Below are 17,178 nucleotides of genomic sequence, written 5' to 3'. Positions count from 1 at the left end.
GTGAACTTGGCCTGTCTCTCCACATGCACACACACTCAAGCACGCACGCATGCACGCTCTGCCACCCATTCTGTCTGGCAGTTGACTGGTTCTTCCTTCACACCGCCCTGCCAAGTCGACACGTTCTGTCAACAGACTGGCTTGGCTACATCCTCCCTGTTCTGCGCTGAAGTCATTTTCCCAAGCAGGTCATTACTGACTGTCTCACAATAGCAAAACACCTCATGCACCGAAACATTGTATATCACATCACATCCAGCCTGCAGCGGCGTCTCGAGCGCGCACAGGAAAATTAGAGCGCGCGGCCCCTTTGGGTGATTCGAGGTACTCGCTTGGATGAGAGGGGCGCACGTTGCCAGCAGAGGGTGGGGGGGTGGGGGGCGTGGTCAGGTGGAAGTCTCCCTGTAATCTGTTGGTCTCCGGGGCGTGTCCTCATAGAAGGAGGGCGTGTGCGTCTCCTCTAGTTGCTTTCTGTGCCATTCATTTGGAGCGCAGCCGCTCATAACGGGCACCGGCACATTGATGAGAGAAGAGCTCTTTTACAGTCCAGCGCTCATCCAGAGACAGAGGACAGAGGTAAGTGGACAGTCAATCCACCGGGTTCGCCCACACACCCAGACCAGACCCAGGCGGGACAAGTGAAGCCTATTGGACGCACAGACGCGCTCCAGCATCACCAGCAGCGCACGGACCTGCAGACCTCGACCTGATAGTTCACCTCAAAACGCAAATTACCTGCAGCAGAACATGGAGCGCAAAATCCCTGATTTCGCCGGACGCTGGGAGATGAAGAGCTCTGAGAACTTCGAGGAACTCTTGAAAGCGTTGAGTAAGTGATGCTGATTTAGTGAAAAACTCTTGATAGCAGCTTGACTCATTTATTTTTTGCGCAAGGGCGGTTTCTCATGACGCTTTTATTTCTGCTTGATGACGCAGATCTGATGTGTCAGCTCAAACTGTAGCTCTCTATCTCAGCACATTGTGGGTCAAATCTTTCTGTGTGCATGCACCAGGGGAGGATCACAGCATGGGTGGGGGGGGAGCTCTTTGTCATTCTGCTCGACCCAAAACTCAGTTCTTGGCCCCTGGCCAGCCTCACCCCTTTTTCTCTCCTCTCCCCCTTTGGCCTCCCCTGCTAACACAATAGAGACAAACGGCGGCACATCTGTCTGTGTCAAAGCCTCGTTTTGGGTGTTTGTGTGTGTCGGGGAAGACCGTTGTGACACGATAAAGTGCTGGACAGTCACATCCTTATTTGAAGTGACAGTCCGGCCCGAGAACAAACACCTGCTGCTGAGACCCACTGTGCGTTCTGCGCTGTGCCCCATCACTGCACAATTGTAGTCTGCAGGCAAGCGTGTCTGTGTGCCCGCGCGTGTGTGTGTGTGTGTGTGTGTGTGTGTGAACGAGAGATATAGACCGAGTCGTCTGTCGTTTATAATCCATTTCCATTGGGTTCCTTGCCAGTGCATACCTGGAATTCATATCATAATCTGTCTCATTCCCTCAACCTCAACTTTTAATATGAAGCTTAATTCAATTTATTCTGAGCAATCATTTTCTTTATTGACAGATGTGTGTGAGAGTGTACGTGTGTGTGAGTGTGTGTGTGTGAGTTTGTCTGTGTTTGTGTGTGGATGGGTGTGTGTGTGGGTGTGTGTGTGTGTGTGTGGGTGTGTGTTTGTATGTGTGTGTGTGTGTGTGTGTGTGTGTCTGTCTCTCTGTGTATCTGTGTGTGTGTGTCTGTGTGGGTGTGTGTGTGTGTGTGTGTGTGCGTGTGTGTGTGTGTGTGCGTGTGTGGTCTAGGCATTCAGGTATTACTCATCTTGAGGGGACCTATAAAAACACAACACATCACATTGTGGGACTTGTCTTCCTTATGAGGACAAAAAGCAAGTCCCCACAAACTAAATCCTTAAATTTCAAAGTAAAGACACACAGACACACAAGGTCATGTTTAGGTTGAGTTAGGGTTATAAGTAGTTACTATTGTTAAGACTGAAGATAATCAACGTAAGTCCATGTAATGTCCTGTGAAGTCATGGACACACGACTGAGTGTGTGTGTGTGTGTGTGTGTGTGTGTGTGAGAAAGAGCGAAGCAGAGTTCGATATCCATAAGAAAGATGACGTGCACTCTCTCGATGTGAAATGTAAGATGATGTTAAACTCCACCCACACTGTTTTACTTTAGCAAATAGATTATTTTTCTTACTACCTCGCTAACACACACAAGGACAGCCACAGACATGCGTCACAGCATGTGTCCTATATAACTTCCCTTTGCATCGGCCTGACTGACAGAGAGGAATGGCCCCTGGTTTCATTGGGGAACAGATCACAGCTGGACACAGCCTGTCAGCACCCACCCTCCTCCTCCTGCTCCTCCCTCCCTGCATCCTCTCTTCCTCTCCTCACTTCTTCTTTCCTCCCCTCCGCTCCCTGTCGTCCCAGAGTCCCAAATGCTTCCTCTGCCCTCTACTCTTTGACCTGTGACCCTGACTGTCCATCTGTCAGTGGGTGCGTTTCCTCATGTGGGCAGGTCTGTGGGAATTTTAAGCATTTTGGTCACAGGTTTGCAAAAGTCTGTTGAGGTAATTTTCTAACTTCTAACAACTGGTAGACACTTGAGAAGCTTCAGCTCCTTCTGTTGAACCCTAAATGGTCCCCAGGCCAAACAGATGTCAGTTACCGTCTGCACGTCGGTAACCGTCTGGAGGTCAGTTTGTTGCCTGGAATAATCAAACATTTTAGGAAGGATATTCTGCTCCGACTCACTATTTCACCAAAGGTCTCTACAGCTAAATGTATTTCAGTATTGTAATGTATTTAGAGATGTTTTACCTACATTTCAAGGTTTGCCTCTCTTTTTTTACAATTATCTGAAAATTGGGTAGTGAATCCACAAAATTATTTGAAATTGGGCTGCAATTAACCCTAATTGATATTATCATTATTTTACAATCTTGATGTAATGAGTAATGAATGTAACATTTCACAAATGGTATAAACTGCATAAAATAGATACACTAGACATTTTTTCCAAACATTAACAAGCTAATGTTTGACTTTTTACTAGGAGCTGAGTAAAAAGTGCATAATTTCATAGTAAAATGTAGAGGAAAATTTGCTTTTAATTCAAGTAGTAAAAATACTTAAGATACCTTCAACTCAACACAAAAATCGAATTCATCATTCATTCATAGTGACGTTCCTGCACTAAGACACAATGACATTTGCATAAAACTTACATAAGACAAAGAAAATGCACACACGCACACACACACACAGGCGCATATGTATATCCAGTACATGCAGTACACACAGTAAGCAGCCTGATGCATGCTGAATGACTGTGCATTTCTCAGTATGTATATATTTACCCTTGGTGACAGGTGGGAATGTGTGAGAGGTGAGAAGTGCGAAACCCAACTCGACGGCAGACACACACTGGTCAACCTACACACACTTCCCCTCACACTTGGGCAGAAATCTTCACACACCACACACAGACCACTGCCCCTCATCTATCTGGCGCTGCCCCTCCTCCCCCCTCCTCCTCTCTCCTCCCTCCCTCTCTCCCTCCATCAGTCCACACCGGTCTGCTCCCTGTTCCCCCCTTTTCCCACGCTGGATCATCAGTTTCCCTCCTTATCTTTTTCAGTGTCCGGAATGGGCTTTGAAATGTTTTCTCTCAAAATATTTATTCTCATTCTCATACGTGTAATTTTCTGTTGGTAAAAAAAGGTAGTTTATGGCAGGAGGCATTTATCATCAGCTGGAAACAAAAAAGGGTATTTGTACAGTTGTATTATTTTTTTGTGTTACTCAGGGCTTATAAATGTGGATTAATTGTGCAAAAACAATGATTATCCCGAAGTAAAGCTGACTCTGCATCCTGTAAAACCTGGTTCTCTCCCACCCTGCCTCCTCTGGGAGACGTCATACTCTATAATACTCACACACACATAGTCAGACAAAATCTGTGAGTGTGTGTGTGTGTACACGCAAAGATAAGTCTGGAGGGGAATGCAGATTTGCTGGGCATGCTTTGTCATATGATCTCATTGTTTCCTCTGTCATTATTGGAAAGAGCTGTGCGATGCAAGACTGCTCCTGTTACCCTGAGAGCGAAACACACACACAAACACACAACCTGTTCTTTTGTATAATTTGTCTGTCTCCTTAAGGAACTATTAACCAATTATTAACACAAAAAGCAACTGTCCTCATGAATCGAGTTCACCTCCCGGTGTTTACTGTTTGCATGGGAATATTCATTCCACGTAACCACAACACAACACAAAACTTGTGTCCTTGTGAGTGGTGACCTTTATACGAACCCCATATCTTCGCTTACAAAGTCTAACCATCATCTCCTTGTCTTACTTTGACTGTTTTTTAGATGTGAATGTGATGCTGCGTAAGATCGCGGTGAAGGCAGCCTCCAAGCCACAGGTGGAGATCACACAGAATGGAGAGACTCTGTCGATCATAACCTCAACCACAGTGCGCACCACCCACATCACCTTCACCGTGGGACAGGAGTTCAACGAGTGCACTGTGGACGGACGCCCCTGCACGGTACACAACGCACACACACGTATCCCTCAACCTTCACTCAGTTCTTCTTTCTCTGCACATGCAGACAGACTCACACACACGTAACTAAACACACACAGCAGTAATGGGTGTGTGGGGTGGGAGCTGACAAAGATTACATCAATCTGTTTCATTTGGCTTTTCATCATATTTGGACTGATAGCATATCTTTACCCCTCCCTTGGTCTCTGAAGGCCGATCATGCTACACAGCGCTCCTTCACACTCTTTACGACCCCCTTTCAACTTCCCGTCCTCACTCCATTACCCCTTCTTGCCCTTTCCTGCCCCCCGTCCCTCCCTAATTCTCCTCATTGCTCGGCCCGTATTCCCACAGATGGCCTCTGTTTGGCCGTCTCCAAAGCAAACACATGCGACCAGCCAGCGCTTTGCTGTACTAACGATGAGCGCATCACAAATTATCACCTCTCAGTGATCGCCTTGCTCCACCTTAGTTGTTTTCTCTCACCATCAGCCGCTCCCTCATCATCTCCCCCTCCCTAAGAATGGCATTGTATGGATCCATCTATCAAAACATGAAATAATTACCATAGTTCTTCATCTTCTCTCTGTCCACAGAGTTTGCCTCGTTGGGAAACAGACAGTAAGATCAGCTGTGACCAGACTCTGTTGAAAGGAGAGGGGCCTAAGACATCCTGGACCCGGGAGATCACCAACGACGGAAAACTGATCCTGGTACTTTTACACAAAATATCCACTGAGGCAGAGTTTAGATTCAGAAACCAAAAGGTTAACACTTCACTGTGGATCACAGAGCACGAGCTAGACTGGTATCTCATAATTACACCAATCTCATCTGACCTTCCATATCTTGTACTGGTGCCTTTTGCCGATAGGTACAAGTATTTTATTACAAAGCCATTTGTAAAACAAGTTGACATGTATAATTTTCCTGTCAGAAGATGAGAGCATGTTGCAATTCGAAATTACAAAAAGCATAAAGGCATGAGAAGTCATGAAAACAGCATCTCATCAAAATAAAAAAAAAGAAGGAATAACCAATAGTTATGTCTGTGATATTTACAGTTAAAAAACAGTCTGCCCACAAACAGAACTAGATGTAATAAGAAACCCGACAACCCTGATAATACAGGTTATTAAGACCTGTTCAAACAAGACGATTTACAAATAACTCATTGACCCGAGTTGGTATCAACACACACACACACACGCACACACACACACACACAGCACACACTCCTCTGTGGAGAAAATTATTTTTGAATTGAACAAACTGTAAATAGCCACAAGGATTTATAGGGCGATGCTGGAGGGTTGGCACTCGAGTTCAAATCTAAGCCAAGTCTAAACCCACAACAGTTTTTTTAAGACGGCGGCAGGAGAGTTGCTGAGCAGAGCATTTTTACTCAACTAAATTTTCCGTAAATTAATTTTCATTTAAGAGTTTGGCTTGGTGATGTCAAATGCGGAAAAGACAGGGAATAAGCTCAGTTTGGAGGTCTGAATGGTTTGTTATAACACATACTTAACTTTTAAAACGACTTTGCAGACAGCATCCATATTGAAACACATTCTCTTTTTTCCTTTCAGACCATGAGAGCTGATGATGTGATTTGCACCAGATTCTACGAGCGACCATGAACACGAGCACTTTTCATCCTTCCCTCTCTCCTGCATCACCACTTGGGTCACCCGCCCCTCCGCTTTGTCGAGGTGGCGATGGGGGATCTAGTCTGTAGTTTAATTCCAGTATCTCTGTTAGCTTCACGACATTAAGTGTGGTAATTGTATCTAGCGTGTCACAGATCTAGAACAGTCTTAGCTTCTGACTTATCCGTCTTTCCAGCTCCATTGCACGTGTTGACCGTATGCTTGATTTGATCAGTGTATGTGTGTGTGTGTGTGTGTGTGTGTGTGTGTGTATCAGCAGAAGAGGTGCGAGACTATATTTGTAGAAGTGTAAACCAATCTATGAGCTCTTGCAGTTCCAGGTCAGTTTCGATGAGTCCCTCCTCTCTGCCCCTTCAGCCCTGTCCAGCAGCTCTAACCTTTTTCTCATGATGACATTTTATATTTATTACTACACTAGAGTCGGATACAGTACTGCTACGGTTTTTACTTTGTGTGTCTTTTATATGAAATGTGATCATTGGAAACTTTCTATCGGAGAACAATAAAGCACGATATTAACTCAGCGTGACGTCGTCCACTGTCTCTCTCCTGCGCTGAAAACGATTAACAGCACTTTAGCGTTGCCTCTGTTTTATGGTTTGTGAGTGTTGCTGTGGAATATGTGCACATTAGATGGCTCCATCTTATTTTAGGCTTTCTGACAGCTGTCTGCCACTAGAATAACTTGTCTGTCCCCTCCCTGCCAGTCTCCCTCTCGCAGTTTTTCTGTCTTTCCGTCCGTCCGTCTCTTCCTCTCTCTTTCTCTCTCTCTCTCTCTCTGTCTCGCTCTCTCAGTCAATCATCTCTGTGCCACATGCCCTCATTATGTTTCCGCTTCATTTTTCTGTCTCTGCTCACTTTCAGTACACATTTCATTTAAATCTGCTCATCTTGCAAATTGACCTGGCATGCAAAGCAACACACACACACACACACAGGCAACCGCAGGAATAACAGAATGAAACCCTCCTCTTTTTATTTTTGTTTCTTTTGTTATTCCGTTTTATTGGTTCATATTCTTTTGTAAAACAGAAAAGAAAGCGCCGCTTGACTCGATATGATGGTTTGACATTTTGGGAAACTCTCATTCGGTTTCTTGTTGAGAGTTGGAGGAGAGGAAGTATCAAGAAATACCTCCACGTCTGTGTCTTTTCGATAGTGGTGTCATTGTTTCCAGAAAACTTCTTGGCAAGACAGACACAACAACATAGTTCTTGCAGGATAGATACCTTTAACTGCACCTCTTTTTTACCAATCTAATAAAGTTGTCCTGCTTTATGACACGTCGTTTTACGTTTACATTGCTTTTGTGAATGTCTATATATTTAGATGGTGCTTTTCTTGTCTTGACTTTCACTCAAAGTGCTTCACAGTAAAGTTTTGCCTTCCACACATTCATGTACTGTATGACTGGGATCGACTCTCTGATTAGTGGACAACCCGCTCTACCTCCTAAACCACAGCCACCGAAATACAAGGAGCTTGGCTGGGGGCCTGGGTAAGAGGAAAAATGTATGTAAAATATTCCTTTGAACCATTGTTCATTTCAAATTTACTTAACTTTGAGCTATTCCTCTTCTGAATTGTGACCTTGCACAACACTCCATCTGTTGTTATAGTAACCAAGCAGGGTGATGAGACAAACAGAGGTCGACCCGGGACCTTTTTTGACCAATCAGCAAATGGTCAGAGGCCGAGCATCAGGGGGCGTGTTCCCAATAGCAGGAAATACCGATTGGATTACAGGGTGGAGCTGATTGACGGCAGATGTGCTTAACAAGGAGTGGGCCGTTCAGGGACCTGGAAAAGGGGATGGGGAGGGAAAGACGGATGGGATGACCCACGGCTCTCACTCACACACACACACACACACACACACACACACACACACACACACACTTACAGTTATACAACAAGTAAAAACTAGATTGGGATGGATTCCTGAGCGAGGGATTTAGTGATTCTAAATCTGCTCCTTTTAAACAAAGTATCTCCTCTTTACTTCTCTTCTTGCCCTGCAGCTGTGTGTAGTTACAGTGTGACCCCAATAAAGTCTCCTCCTCTGCCTCCTGCCCTAATAAACAGGGGTAAATAACTACCCCTCCCTCTCTGTTTATCACCCCCTGGGGCAGTAAAAGGCAGCTGTCTGGCCCCGTTCAAAATGGTCATCCTTCACCGTACCCCCTTTGAAAAAAAAGTCACACACACATGTACACACATATTCACATACCAAACTAAAAACACACATTCTGGGAACTCTTCACGTCCTTCCATCAAATCTCCCATCACACGCCCACACTGTACATGCAGCTCATAAAAACACTGCTGACATCACCCGAAAGGTGCAGAGACAAAACTCCTCAAACATGAAGCGCAAGAAGAGTCGCACACAAAACAAGAACAAAACTAAACGGAGCTCTGCTGCTGACGTCCCTTCTAGCATCGTTATCCCTGCTGTTTGTTGGCTTGGCAGGAAACAGAAATATTCACATATTCACATGCGTATCGACAAAATAGAAAACACCTGTATGTAAATGAATATCCCTGCACACAACTCATGTTCTTCATGTGATATCCTAACAAGGCCACCACAGACTAAATCAGCAGATATCTGAATAGACACCCAACGTTTGTGTCAGGGCACACTGGTTTAGGGGCCCCCGGGGCCACGGCCGAGTCAGGGTGCAGTTTGATAGATGACTCACGTGCAGGGGTGGCGTGGAGTGTGTTTACTCGTCTGCATACTTGAGTGTGTGTGTGTGTGTGTTTGTGTCTGTCACAGAAGGCACGACGGGTGATTTGTGATCTGGTTGAAGACATTTTTGCCGTGCGGGTCAAGTGCATTCTGAGTTAGATTGTAAAGAAGTGGTTTGTAGTGAAGATGCCCTGCAGCGGGTGAAGCATCAGAGCATGCTGGGTAAAATAAGAGGCACAAGCTTTGCGGCAAGTCTGATGTTGCACATACACACATTTTCGTAGAGAGAGCATGCGTGTGACAGTGCGATGACAGATGAGCACCATTAACAAACACGCACACATACTGTACTGTCATCCATGAGGATATTGATTTACAGCCCCACACACACACACCTGCAAGGTAACTGACACACACTCACAGACAGTTAAATGCACTTTACAGCGGTTAGAGTGCACCAATCTCCTGTGGCAAATGCAATTAGACCACCCAGGAACCTCTGAGGCCTCTTGTAAAAGATTGGTCAAGAATAGTAGGCATGAGGGCATACCACACACACACACACACACACACACGGTTCTTTCACATGCACATAAACCAACAGCTTTAGACGCATTCACATACAGAGACTAAAATCTCACACACGGAGCACATTCCTCCCCCAAGGCCAGGCAGTCCGGATTTGGATTTGTATCTGTGCACAATTACACACACTCATAAAGACCAGTCCCCTTAACTTGCCTTTTTTCGGTGAAGACATATGTTTTTATTTTTTATTTTAAATATCTTGCGCCACCCCCCCTTGATCCAGATCCCCACCAAAATTGACCCGTACTGCATCCTCCCAAATTTCGTGGTAAACTGTCCAGTAGTTTTTGCATGATCCTGCAGATCATCAGACAAACGCAGACAAAGACATGGCCGCAGCGGTGGAAAGAAACTGCATCTGCCGTATGATCTTAAAATTCCCTTCTTTCTAAGTGAAGAGGCTGAGTCACCAAGACACAGAGGAGACGTGAGAGAGCGGGGAAGGCATGCAGTCAAGGTCACAGGCTGAAGTCTGGAAATCAAGAGTATATGTTTGGCACCTCGGCTCTTTGAACCACACACAGGACTTTAAATCCGCCCGTCTTCTATGTCTGGGGGGAGGATTCTTCCATTTAAGAAAATAAAATCAAAAAGCGGGGGCGATGGAGAGGCTGAGTCAGAGTTGAGGAGGTGAGGTGAGGACGAAAAGTGCTTCCTTTAACTAAACGTCTAATTAAACACAAAAGATGATTCACTCACTGACACACAAACTGGCAACAGGTATACACACAGATTTTACCATCAGCTCACAGACTGATATCACGGGTCTGGCATCAGCCTCATACTCCAACGTAACTGTGGGACACTGGGTTCACATTATATCAGAGGTGGGCTGAATGAAGTCTTTGTTGAGAGGAAGAATTTAATAAGAAGAGTGATTACAGACAAACGCTGACCTCTGGAGAGACACGGGGAGGGAGAGAGAGAAGATTAAAGATATTTGAAGATGCAATCTTTGTAACTGAGGTCATAGTTAAAGCTGGTGTTGTACTGGACTGAATTATATTGTCGGTTTTATATAAGGAGGAATATGAGAAACACTCCTCAATATCATGCAGCTCAGCACAACTCTATCACATGATCTCAAAGCTGAAACATATCAAATGAATAAAAACCTTTTTAGTCGCTGTCAGAAAAAAGAACATTACAGGTCAAGTAGGTTGTATTAGATGGTTAAGCTGAACATTAAGTGACCACTGAGTTTTCTCACCATGCAATCCTGACTGTAGCACTCATCTTTGTGTACTTTGCACATGTGCTTCTGCACAATCTGTAACATATTGCACATATTTCACAATATTTTTTTTATACCTGAAATTTTCCTGTAGTTTTTTTTATGCTTATTGCTCTTCAGCAGGATTACACAAACACCACTGAACGCAATCCCCATTAAACTTGGTTGAAGAATGAGACACGGGCCAAGAAAGATCCCATTCAATTCTAAATATTTAAAGATGGGGAGATTTCTGACATTTTCCCAGATTTCCCAGGGAATAATACACTGATCATGATGAAAAGAGGCATATTTAGGTAACTGATATCTACGAGTGTATTAAGTCTGGTGCGGCTTTATGGAAGGGGGCTGTTGGACCTTGAAGGAGTCGTGTTCCCTCCTCTAAGTGTCCATAGTCTAGTTCACGCGTGTTTGACACAGCTCTTGAAGGATGAAACACTGCAGTCAAACCAAACGTTACCCAGGGCCTCTTTTAATTACTTCTTTGTGCTGTTAAATAAAGACTGTATCCTACATGGATCGATGCTAGAACCCATGTAGGAAACTAAAGGAAAGTTAAATCTTCCTAACCAGATGCCCAGCATATCCACCGGTGATCATTTACATACATGTGTTCAACAGAATGTGCTCATGTCAAAGAGACATTATGTCACGATGTGTAAACTCACGGACAGGACCTTCTAATGGGCTGCTAATGGAGGATGACACAGGATGCGCTTCACTGACACTCTCGTGACAGTTTCAGGTGACGATCTGAGACAATCTTCCTGATACACAGGAAACACAAAATTAATGCCCAACGCTGGCAAGTGGCCAGCAGGAGTCACTAAAGTTCACAAAGATGGAAGGGCACTTTCAATGTCAAAGTCAAATTTATGGTCAATTGGGTCAAATTTACAGAACATAGACGGGATTGAAATTCTGTTTCTCTCTGATCCCCAGTGTAAATATATAAGTAGACAGAACATATAAGTAGGTAATATGTTAAGTACTCAAATCATGGTGGCTTGGATGAGAGTAGTGCAAACCAGAATGATGAAAACATGGATTGAGAGTGCAAAAATACTTTATGGGAAGTAATGTAATGTAATATACATCCATAGGATGTATTAAATAGCAGTTAAAGATATCAGCAGTTGTTGTAGTCACTCTTTTTTTAAAGGATCAGCTCACTGTAAATATAAACACACACAAGCAAACGTCCACTAATGTGCTTTTGTTGTGGATCAGCTGATTCTTCACAGAGAACAATGTGGATATAAGGGTGTGCATTAAGCTGTGAGAGGGAAAAGATTAGAGCTCAGAGCTGGAGTGAGATCAGTGTAACTTTTACTGAGAGCCTGCATCTGATTACTGCCTACATGAGGTTCAGTTTGTCACCCTCTCTCCCTCTCTCTCTCTCTGTTCTCCTTCCTCCTCTCCCTCCCTCACCCTTTCAATCTCCTTCCTCCTCTGACCAGCTCCAGACGGCAGCGAGGCCCGGGCATACCAGCACGTCATGGCTGACAACAGAGGTGTGCTGTGGTGCAGAGACCCCGACTGATTTATTGGTTGGGCGGGGGGAAAAAATGGCAGATACGAGCATTTCACATTTCAGTATCAGTGTTTTATATTTGACTTAAAAGAGATGTTTATTATCTTGGATCTTTTATGTTCAGCTATTTATGATTAAGTTTATCGTTACACTATAATATATCAAGCCTCAAATTACATAAGGGTTTGACAATCCTATCTTAGTAATCATTGTCAAATTTTCTTAATACACACATCGGCCGATAAAGCCATATCTCAATATACTCCGAGAGGCAGAGGTGGAGGACGCACAACTGCTTTGACAGAAAGACACACAACTGGCTTTTGTTTTCTAACCCTGTTCTAACCCTAACCCTAACCCTAACCCTAACTATTGCACTGCTGAGATGACTGGTTTCCTTCTTCTCCAAGACCTTGACCCTGTGTTGACTGCATATGACAAATAAAACTTGAAACTTGAAACCAATGAAATATCAACATAGTGCAGTACAGATCAAAAGGCCCAGTGTGGAGTCAGGTTTTGGCACAGCTCCGGCCAAACCCGACCGGAGTGACACCTCCGGAGCACCTGGTGGCAGACAGAAAACAGGCTCGTCCGCTGACACTACACTGTCACTACTGTCAACCCTGCCTGCAAGTCAAAGCCACTGTACTACACTAATAATATGTAACACCGTGGTGCTATGGGCTCCTGCTGCCCTCCGTCTATCCATCTAGAAAACAGAGCTCTGTGTCTGACACTGATTTACTGATCATCCAGCAGACAAAATATATCCCATGGACATGCCAACTAATGTAGTACGCCCCGTGGACATTCCTTCTGCAGCTCTTCATTGAAAGGAAAACGGTGGACACACACGCATAAGACATTAACATGGTCACTGGAGCCTGATACAATAGCAGGGATTAATAAACTGACCAATTCCGTCTTTGAGGTAATCAACAATTTTGCATCAGAAACAGACGAAAAGGCCGACCTCTAATTTTTACACTCAACGCTTTTATACAGAAGTTTTAAGACGTCCCTTAAATGGTTAAAAAGGGCAACAAAAAAACAACTTGCCTGTATTTGATTTTCACTCTATTGTGCTGTTGTGTTGACGTAAATGGGCTCCTGCACAGCTTCCACTGGTGTGAAGCAGACCGTGTGTGTGTGTGTGTGTGTGTGTGTGTGTGTGTGTGTGTGTTGGCTCACACTGGTTCCACCTCAGTGCAGGAGTCTGCGGTTGAGCACAGTGAGGTTTGGTTGCGTGCAAGCTCTCACGTTTGACTTTGCACATGGCTGCAAGTGAGCATGACTACGTTCCCAGTCGAGCTGCAGCAACTGGCACCAGCACCCAAAACTGATACCGCAGGTCAATGCAGGTAGTGAATGTGAAATCTTCTTAGATAATTTACATGTCATCAGACATGTCCCAAGAGATTCTCTGGTTGTGATGAAGGAGGTGCGTGAGAAAAGAAGAAGAGAAGCAAGGCAATAATGGCAAGGACACTGATGGAGAGCAATGTCAACCAGGCAGTTACTGCTGAGCAGTGATGAAGAACCTGAGGTCAATTATCCAGTAATCACCATCTTTTCTCCCAAGTGGGTTCATAAATCTAAGCTAATGAAGTTCTACCCATTTTGAGACGTGTCATCCACTTACGAGTTTACCTTCCAAACCCATTAACCCCTGAATCCCAGTCTCCTATCAAATCAATCACAGCATGATGAATCTGGACTGAGGGAGCTGATTTACCCAGGACAGAAAAAGACGTCCAGCTAACATTACTGCAGAAGTGAGAGGATGAATTCAGCATAATGTGAATCTGACATCACCTGATCAATCAGGTAGCCACAAATAGTCCTGGACAGATCTTTGTAATTAGTTATTTAAAAAGGACAAATATTGAAACTGGTGATGAGGCTGTTCAGGCTCAGACAGACTGGGGAGTAAGTTGAAACATAGCGACACCAAGTGGGGACACGTGAGAACTGCTCTAAACAGCTGCCACATTTGTCTGCTGCTTTGAAATAAGATCATTAAATTAACATAACACAACCTTGAAGATTACTGTAAAAGTTGTTGATATGCCAGTAATAATATTTCACATGTTTTCACAGTAATTTCCAAGGTTTTGAATTTGAGCAGTTGCATGCTCTGTTGGGAGGATTCAGAGCTGATAGCAAGAGCAGACTGCAGTCCAGACAGTGATGTGATCAACTCAGCTTTAGTATTCATCTGTAATGACTGATATGTTGTATTCCTAGTGGTACTTTCTGTAGGCAAGTTCAGTTCATCCAAGTAAACATGAATAGTTCACGTTCATAATTTACCATTTAAATTCTGAACTAGAGTTCAAAGTTCAGTTCATTTCATAGTTTTAAGGTGGAAACTGAGAATGAAAGACTTGTTAAAGAAAACCTTATCCATCACTACCCCTTGCCTTTACTGTCGGAAGGTTTTTCAGACAGTGTGTAAAAATCTCTCAGATAATAATAAGGTGCATCGGATCTCGGATGTAGTTGCTGAGTCTGCGTCTCTGCTTTCTCTTGCTCTGTATATGAGACCGAGAGCTGTTGTGTTGCAGGTATGGCCTGCCCCTTTAAGGAACGTTGTAGTGTGTGACGTAGTGCACCAGGGAATTATGGGAAAAACGCTAAAAGTGTGTTTATAAGGAGAAGTGACGGACCACCTAGAGGGGATGTGAGTTTTGCTCCTGCTGTATATCCGAGAAATGAAGTGGCCTGATTCCAAGTAAAGAAACGTCTCCTCCTCCTTATTCACGGAGCGGTCCGGACGGCTGGTTACCGGCCAGACAGCGAGCCAAGATAACCAGTGACAAGGGCGGCTCCTGGTACAGGCGACATAGGAGACTGATTTATCATGACGTGACACATGCAATGAAAAACAATACATTAACGTCACACCATCATCCTCTAACCCCGGGGACGCACCGGAGGTAGAAGCGCTGCGAAAAGCGGTCCGCCTCCTTTCCTCGCCCATGTTAAATACTTGGACTGTTCGCACCACGCTGCCGGGAAGAACCAGGAAGCGCCGCGACCACACACACACACAAGGCACATTATCTCCTGTGGGGGGGTGGCGGCTACAGGCTTGCGTAGGTCAGTCACCTGTGAAGACCCGCATCATTTACCCCTGGACCAGCGCGGAGAAATAATGATGATGAAATGTAATATAAAAAATTTAAAATAATAAAATTAAATATAAACATTTTTTATTAAATGAAATATATAATTTTTTTAATTAAATGAAAGGGGGAAAAAAAAAAAACTGCGCGCGCACACCCTGCGCAGAAGCCCACTGCGCACATTCTGCGCAGAAGCCCATTGCGCTGATCCTGCGCAGAAGCCTACTGCGCACATTCTGCGCAGAAGGCCACTGCGCACTTTCTGCGCAGAAGCCTACTGCGCATATTCTGCGCAGAAGCCCACTGCGCACATTATGCGCAGAAAGCCCCTGCGCACATTCTGCGCAGAAGCCTACTGCGCATATTCTGCGCAGAAGCCCATTGCGCAGGAATTGCGCGCGCAGTTTTTTTTTTTTTTTAATTAAATTTTTCCCTATTTTTATATTTAATTATATTAAATTAACATAGTGTAAGATATCTTGCGATTAATAGGAGAAGTCCTGCCAATATTAGGAGTTTTACACGTTCCCAGTTTCAGTGCGGGAAGGAGTGGGATTCGAACCTGGTTTGCTCGTTCAAGGGGCGAACGCTTTACCGACTTGGCCATCTCAGCTGATGGCTTCGACTCTCAACTAAGCACACTAAATCGATGGACAAATTATCGTGTGTGTTGGTGTCATTTTATGCTGCTTTTGATAACACTTCAGAGAAAATATTTTCTACTTTACTACATATATTTGACAGCCTTACCTAAAAGTTACTTTTATATTTTTGGCTTTTAGATACTGTTAGAGAATAGCCCAGTGGGGGGGGGGGGATATTTTTTGAGAGAAGATTCGAGATTCATCCACTATATGGCTCAACAGATCTCTGATCCATGAAGCTTCCCTCTATCAATTTGTGGTTCGGAGCCGAGACACTGGGCAGAGAAGAAAATACTTGGAATACGTTGCTTGATTGGTCTGCATATGTGTGCCATGAGTGATGGGTAACGTAGTGCGAAGTCGAGTTAGTTGGTTTCGGTTAGGCTAAATCGCGGACATTTTACGGGCACTGAGCAACGACATGGTGAAAGCATTCGATTTAGACAGCGTCTCTCCTGAGGAGAAAGTATTGAAATGTCCCGAGGGTCAGTGAACAGGTAGGAGTAGGGCACGTGACAGTTCTAGGCCAATGGCTGTAGGGTTTTGTGGGATGCCAGGCTCTCATTGGCTGATGAGTTGGCGTATCAAGAGTAAATGAGGAAGGGGAGTGAAGAATACAGTGGTGGATAATAGGAGTGTCGGAGTTACGAACAAGAAGTGTGTCGTGTTCGCTGGACTTTAATAAAGTTACACATAAAGAGTGGTTTCCTGTCGTCTATACGCGAGGACACTACAATATGAACGTGTTCACCGTTCAAATTCATTATTTGTCTTTGAGTTGCGTTCAGTTCATCGTTCTCATAAAAGTGGACGCGTTCAATGAGCGCGTTCTTTTGCGTTCGTTCATGCACAACACTGTCTGTAGGCTTTGTTTGTGTGCATTTAGTTTATTTTAGTTTTAGTTTAGTTTATTTCATTCATAGACCAAACAAAACAATTTAAAAGCACAAACACAAAATCTCAAATCTTGAATGAAAAGGAGCAGACAGATGAATAATCTAATAAAATGGTGCCAATCTTTCACAAGATATGAATTATCAAAGCAAATAATTCAATACAATAACATATATATATAAAGGCTACAGGCAAAATGACTTAC

General features: G+C 44.2%; 1 protein-coding gene across 1 annotated transcript; it reads left to right on the top strand.

The window, feature by feature from the left end:
• Positions 1-479: 479 nt before the first annotated feature.
• Positions 480-6,777, top strand: crabp2a (cellular retinoic acid binding protein 2, a). The gene is made up of 4 exons (XM_062398475.1): positions 480-829; positions 4,405-4,583; positions 5,180-5,296; positions 6,173-6,777. The coding sequence occupies exons 1-4, from the start codon at positions 748-750 to the stop codon at positions 6,221-6,223; spliced, it is 429 nt and encodes a 142-aa protein (XP_062254459.1). The 5' UTR covers positions 480-747; the 3' UTR covers positions 6,224-6,777.
• The last annotated feature ends 10,401 nt before the right edge of the window (positions 6,778-17,178 follow it).

The sequence above is a fragment of the Platichthys flesus genome, chromosome 11 (assembly GCF_949316205.1).
Source record: "Platichthys flesus chromosome 11, fPlaFle2.1, whole genome shotgun sequence".
In the NCBI taxonomy this organism is placed as follows: Eukaryota; Metazoa; Chordata; class Actinopteri; order Pleuronectiformes; family Pleuronectidae; genus Platichthys; species Platichthys flesus.
The sequence above is the reverse complement of the archived record's forward strand: the minus strand, read 5'-3'. Positions and strand labels throughout refer to the sequence as shown.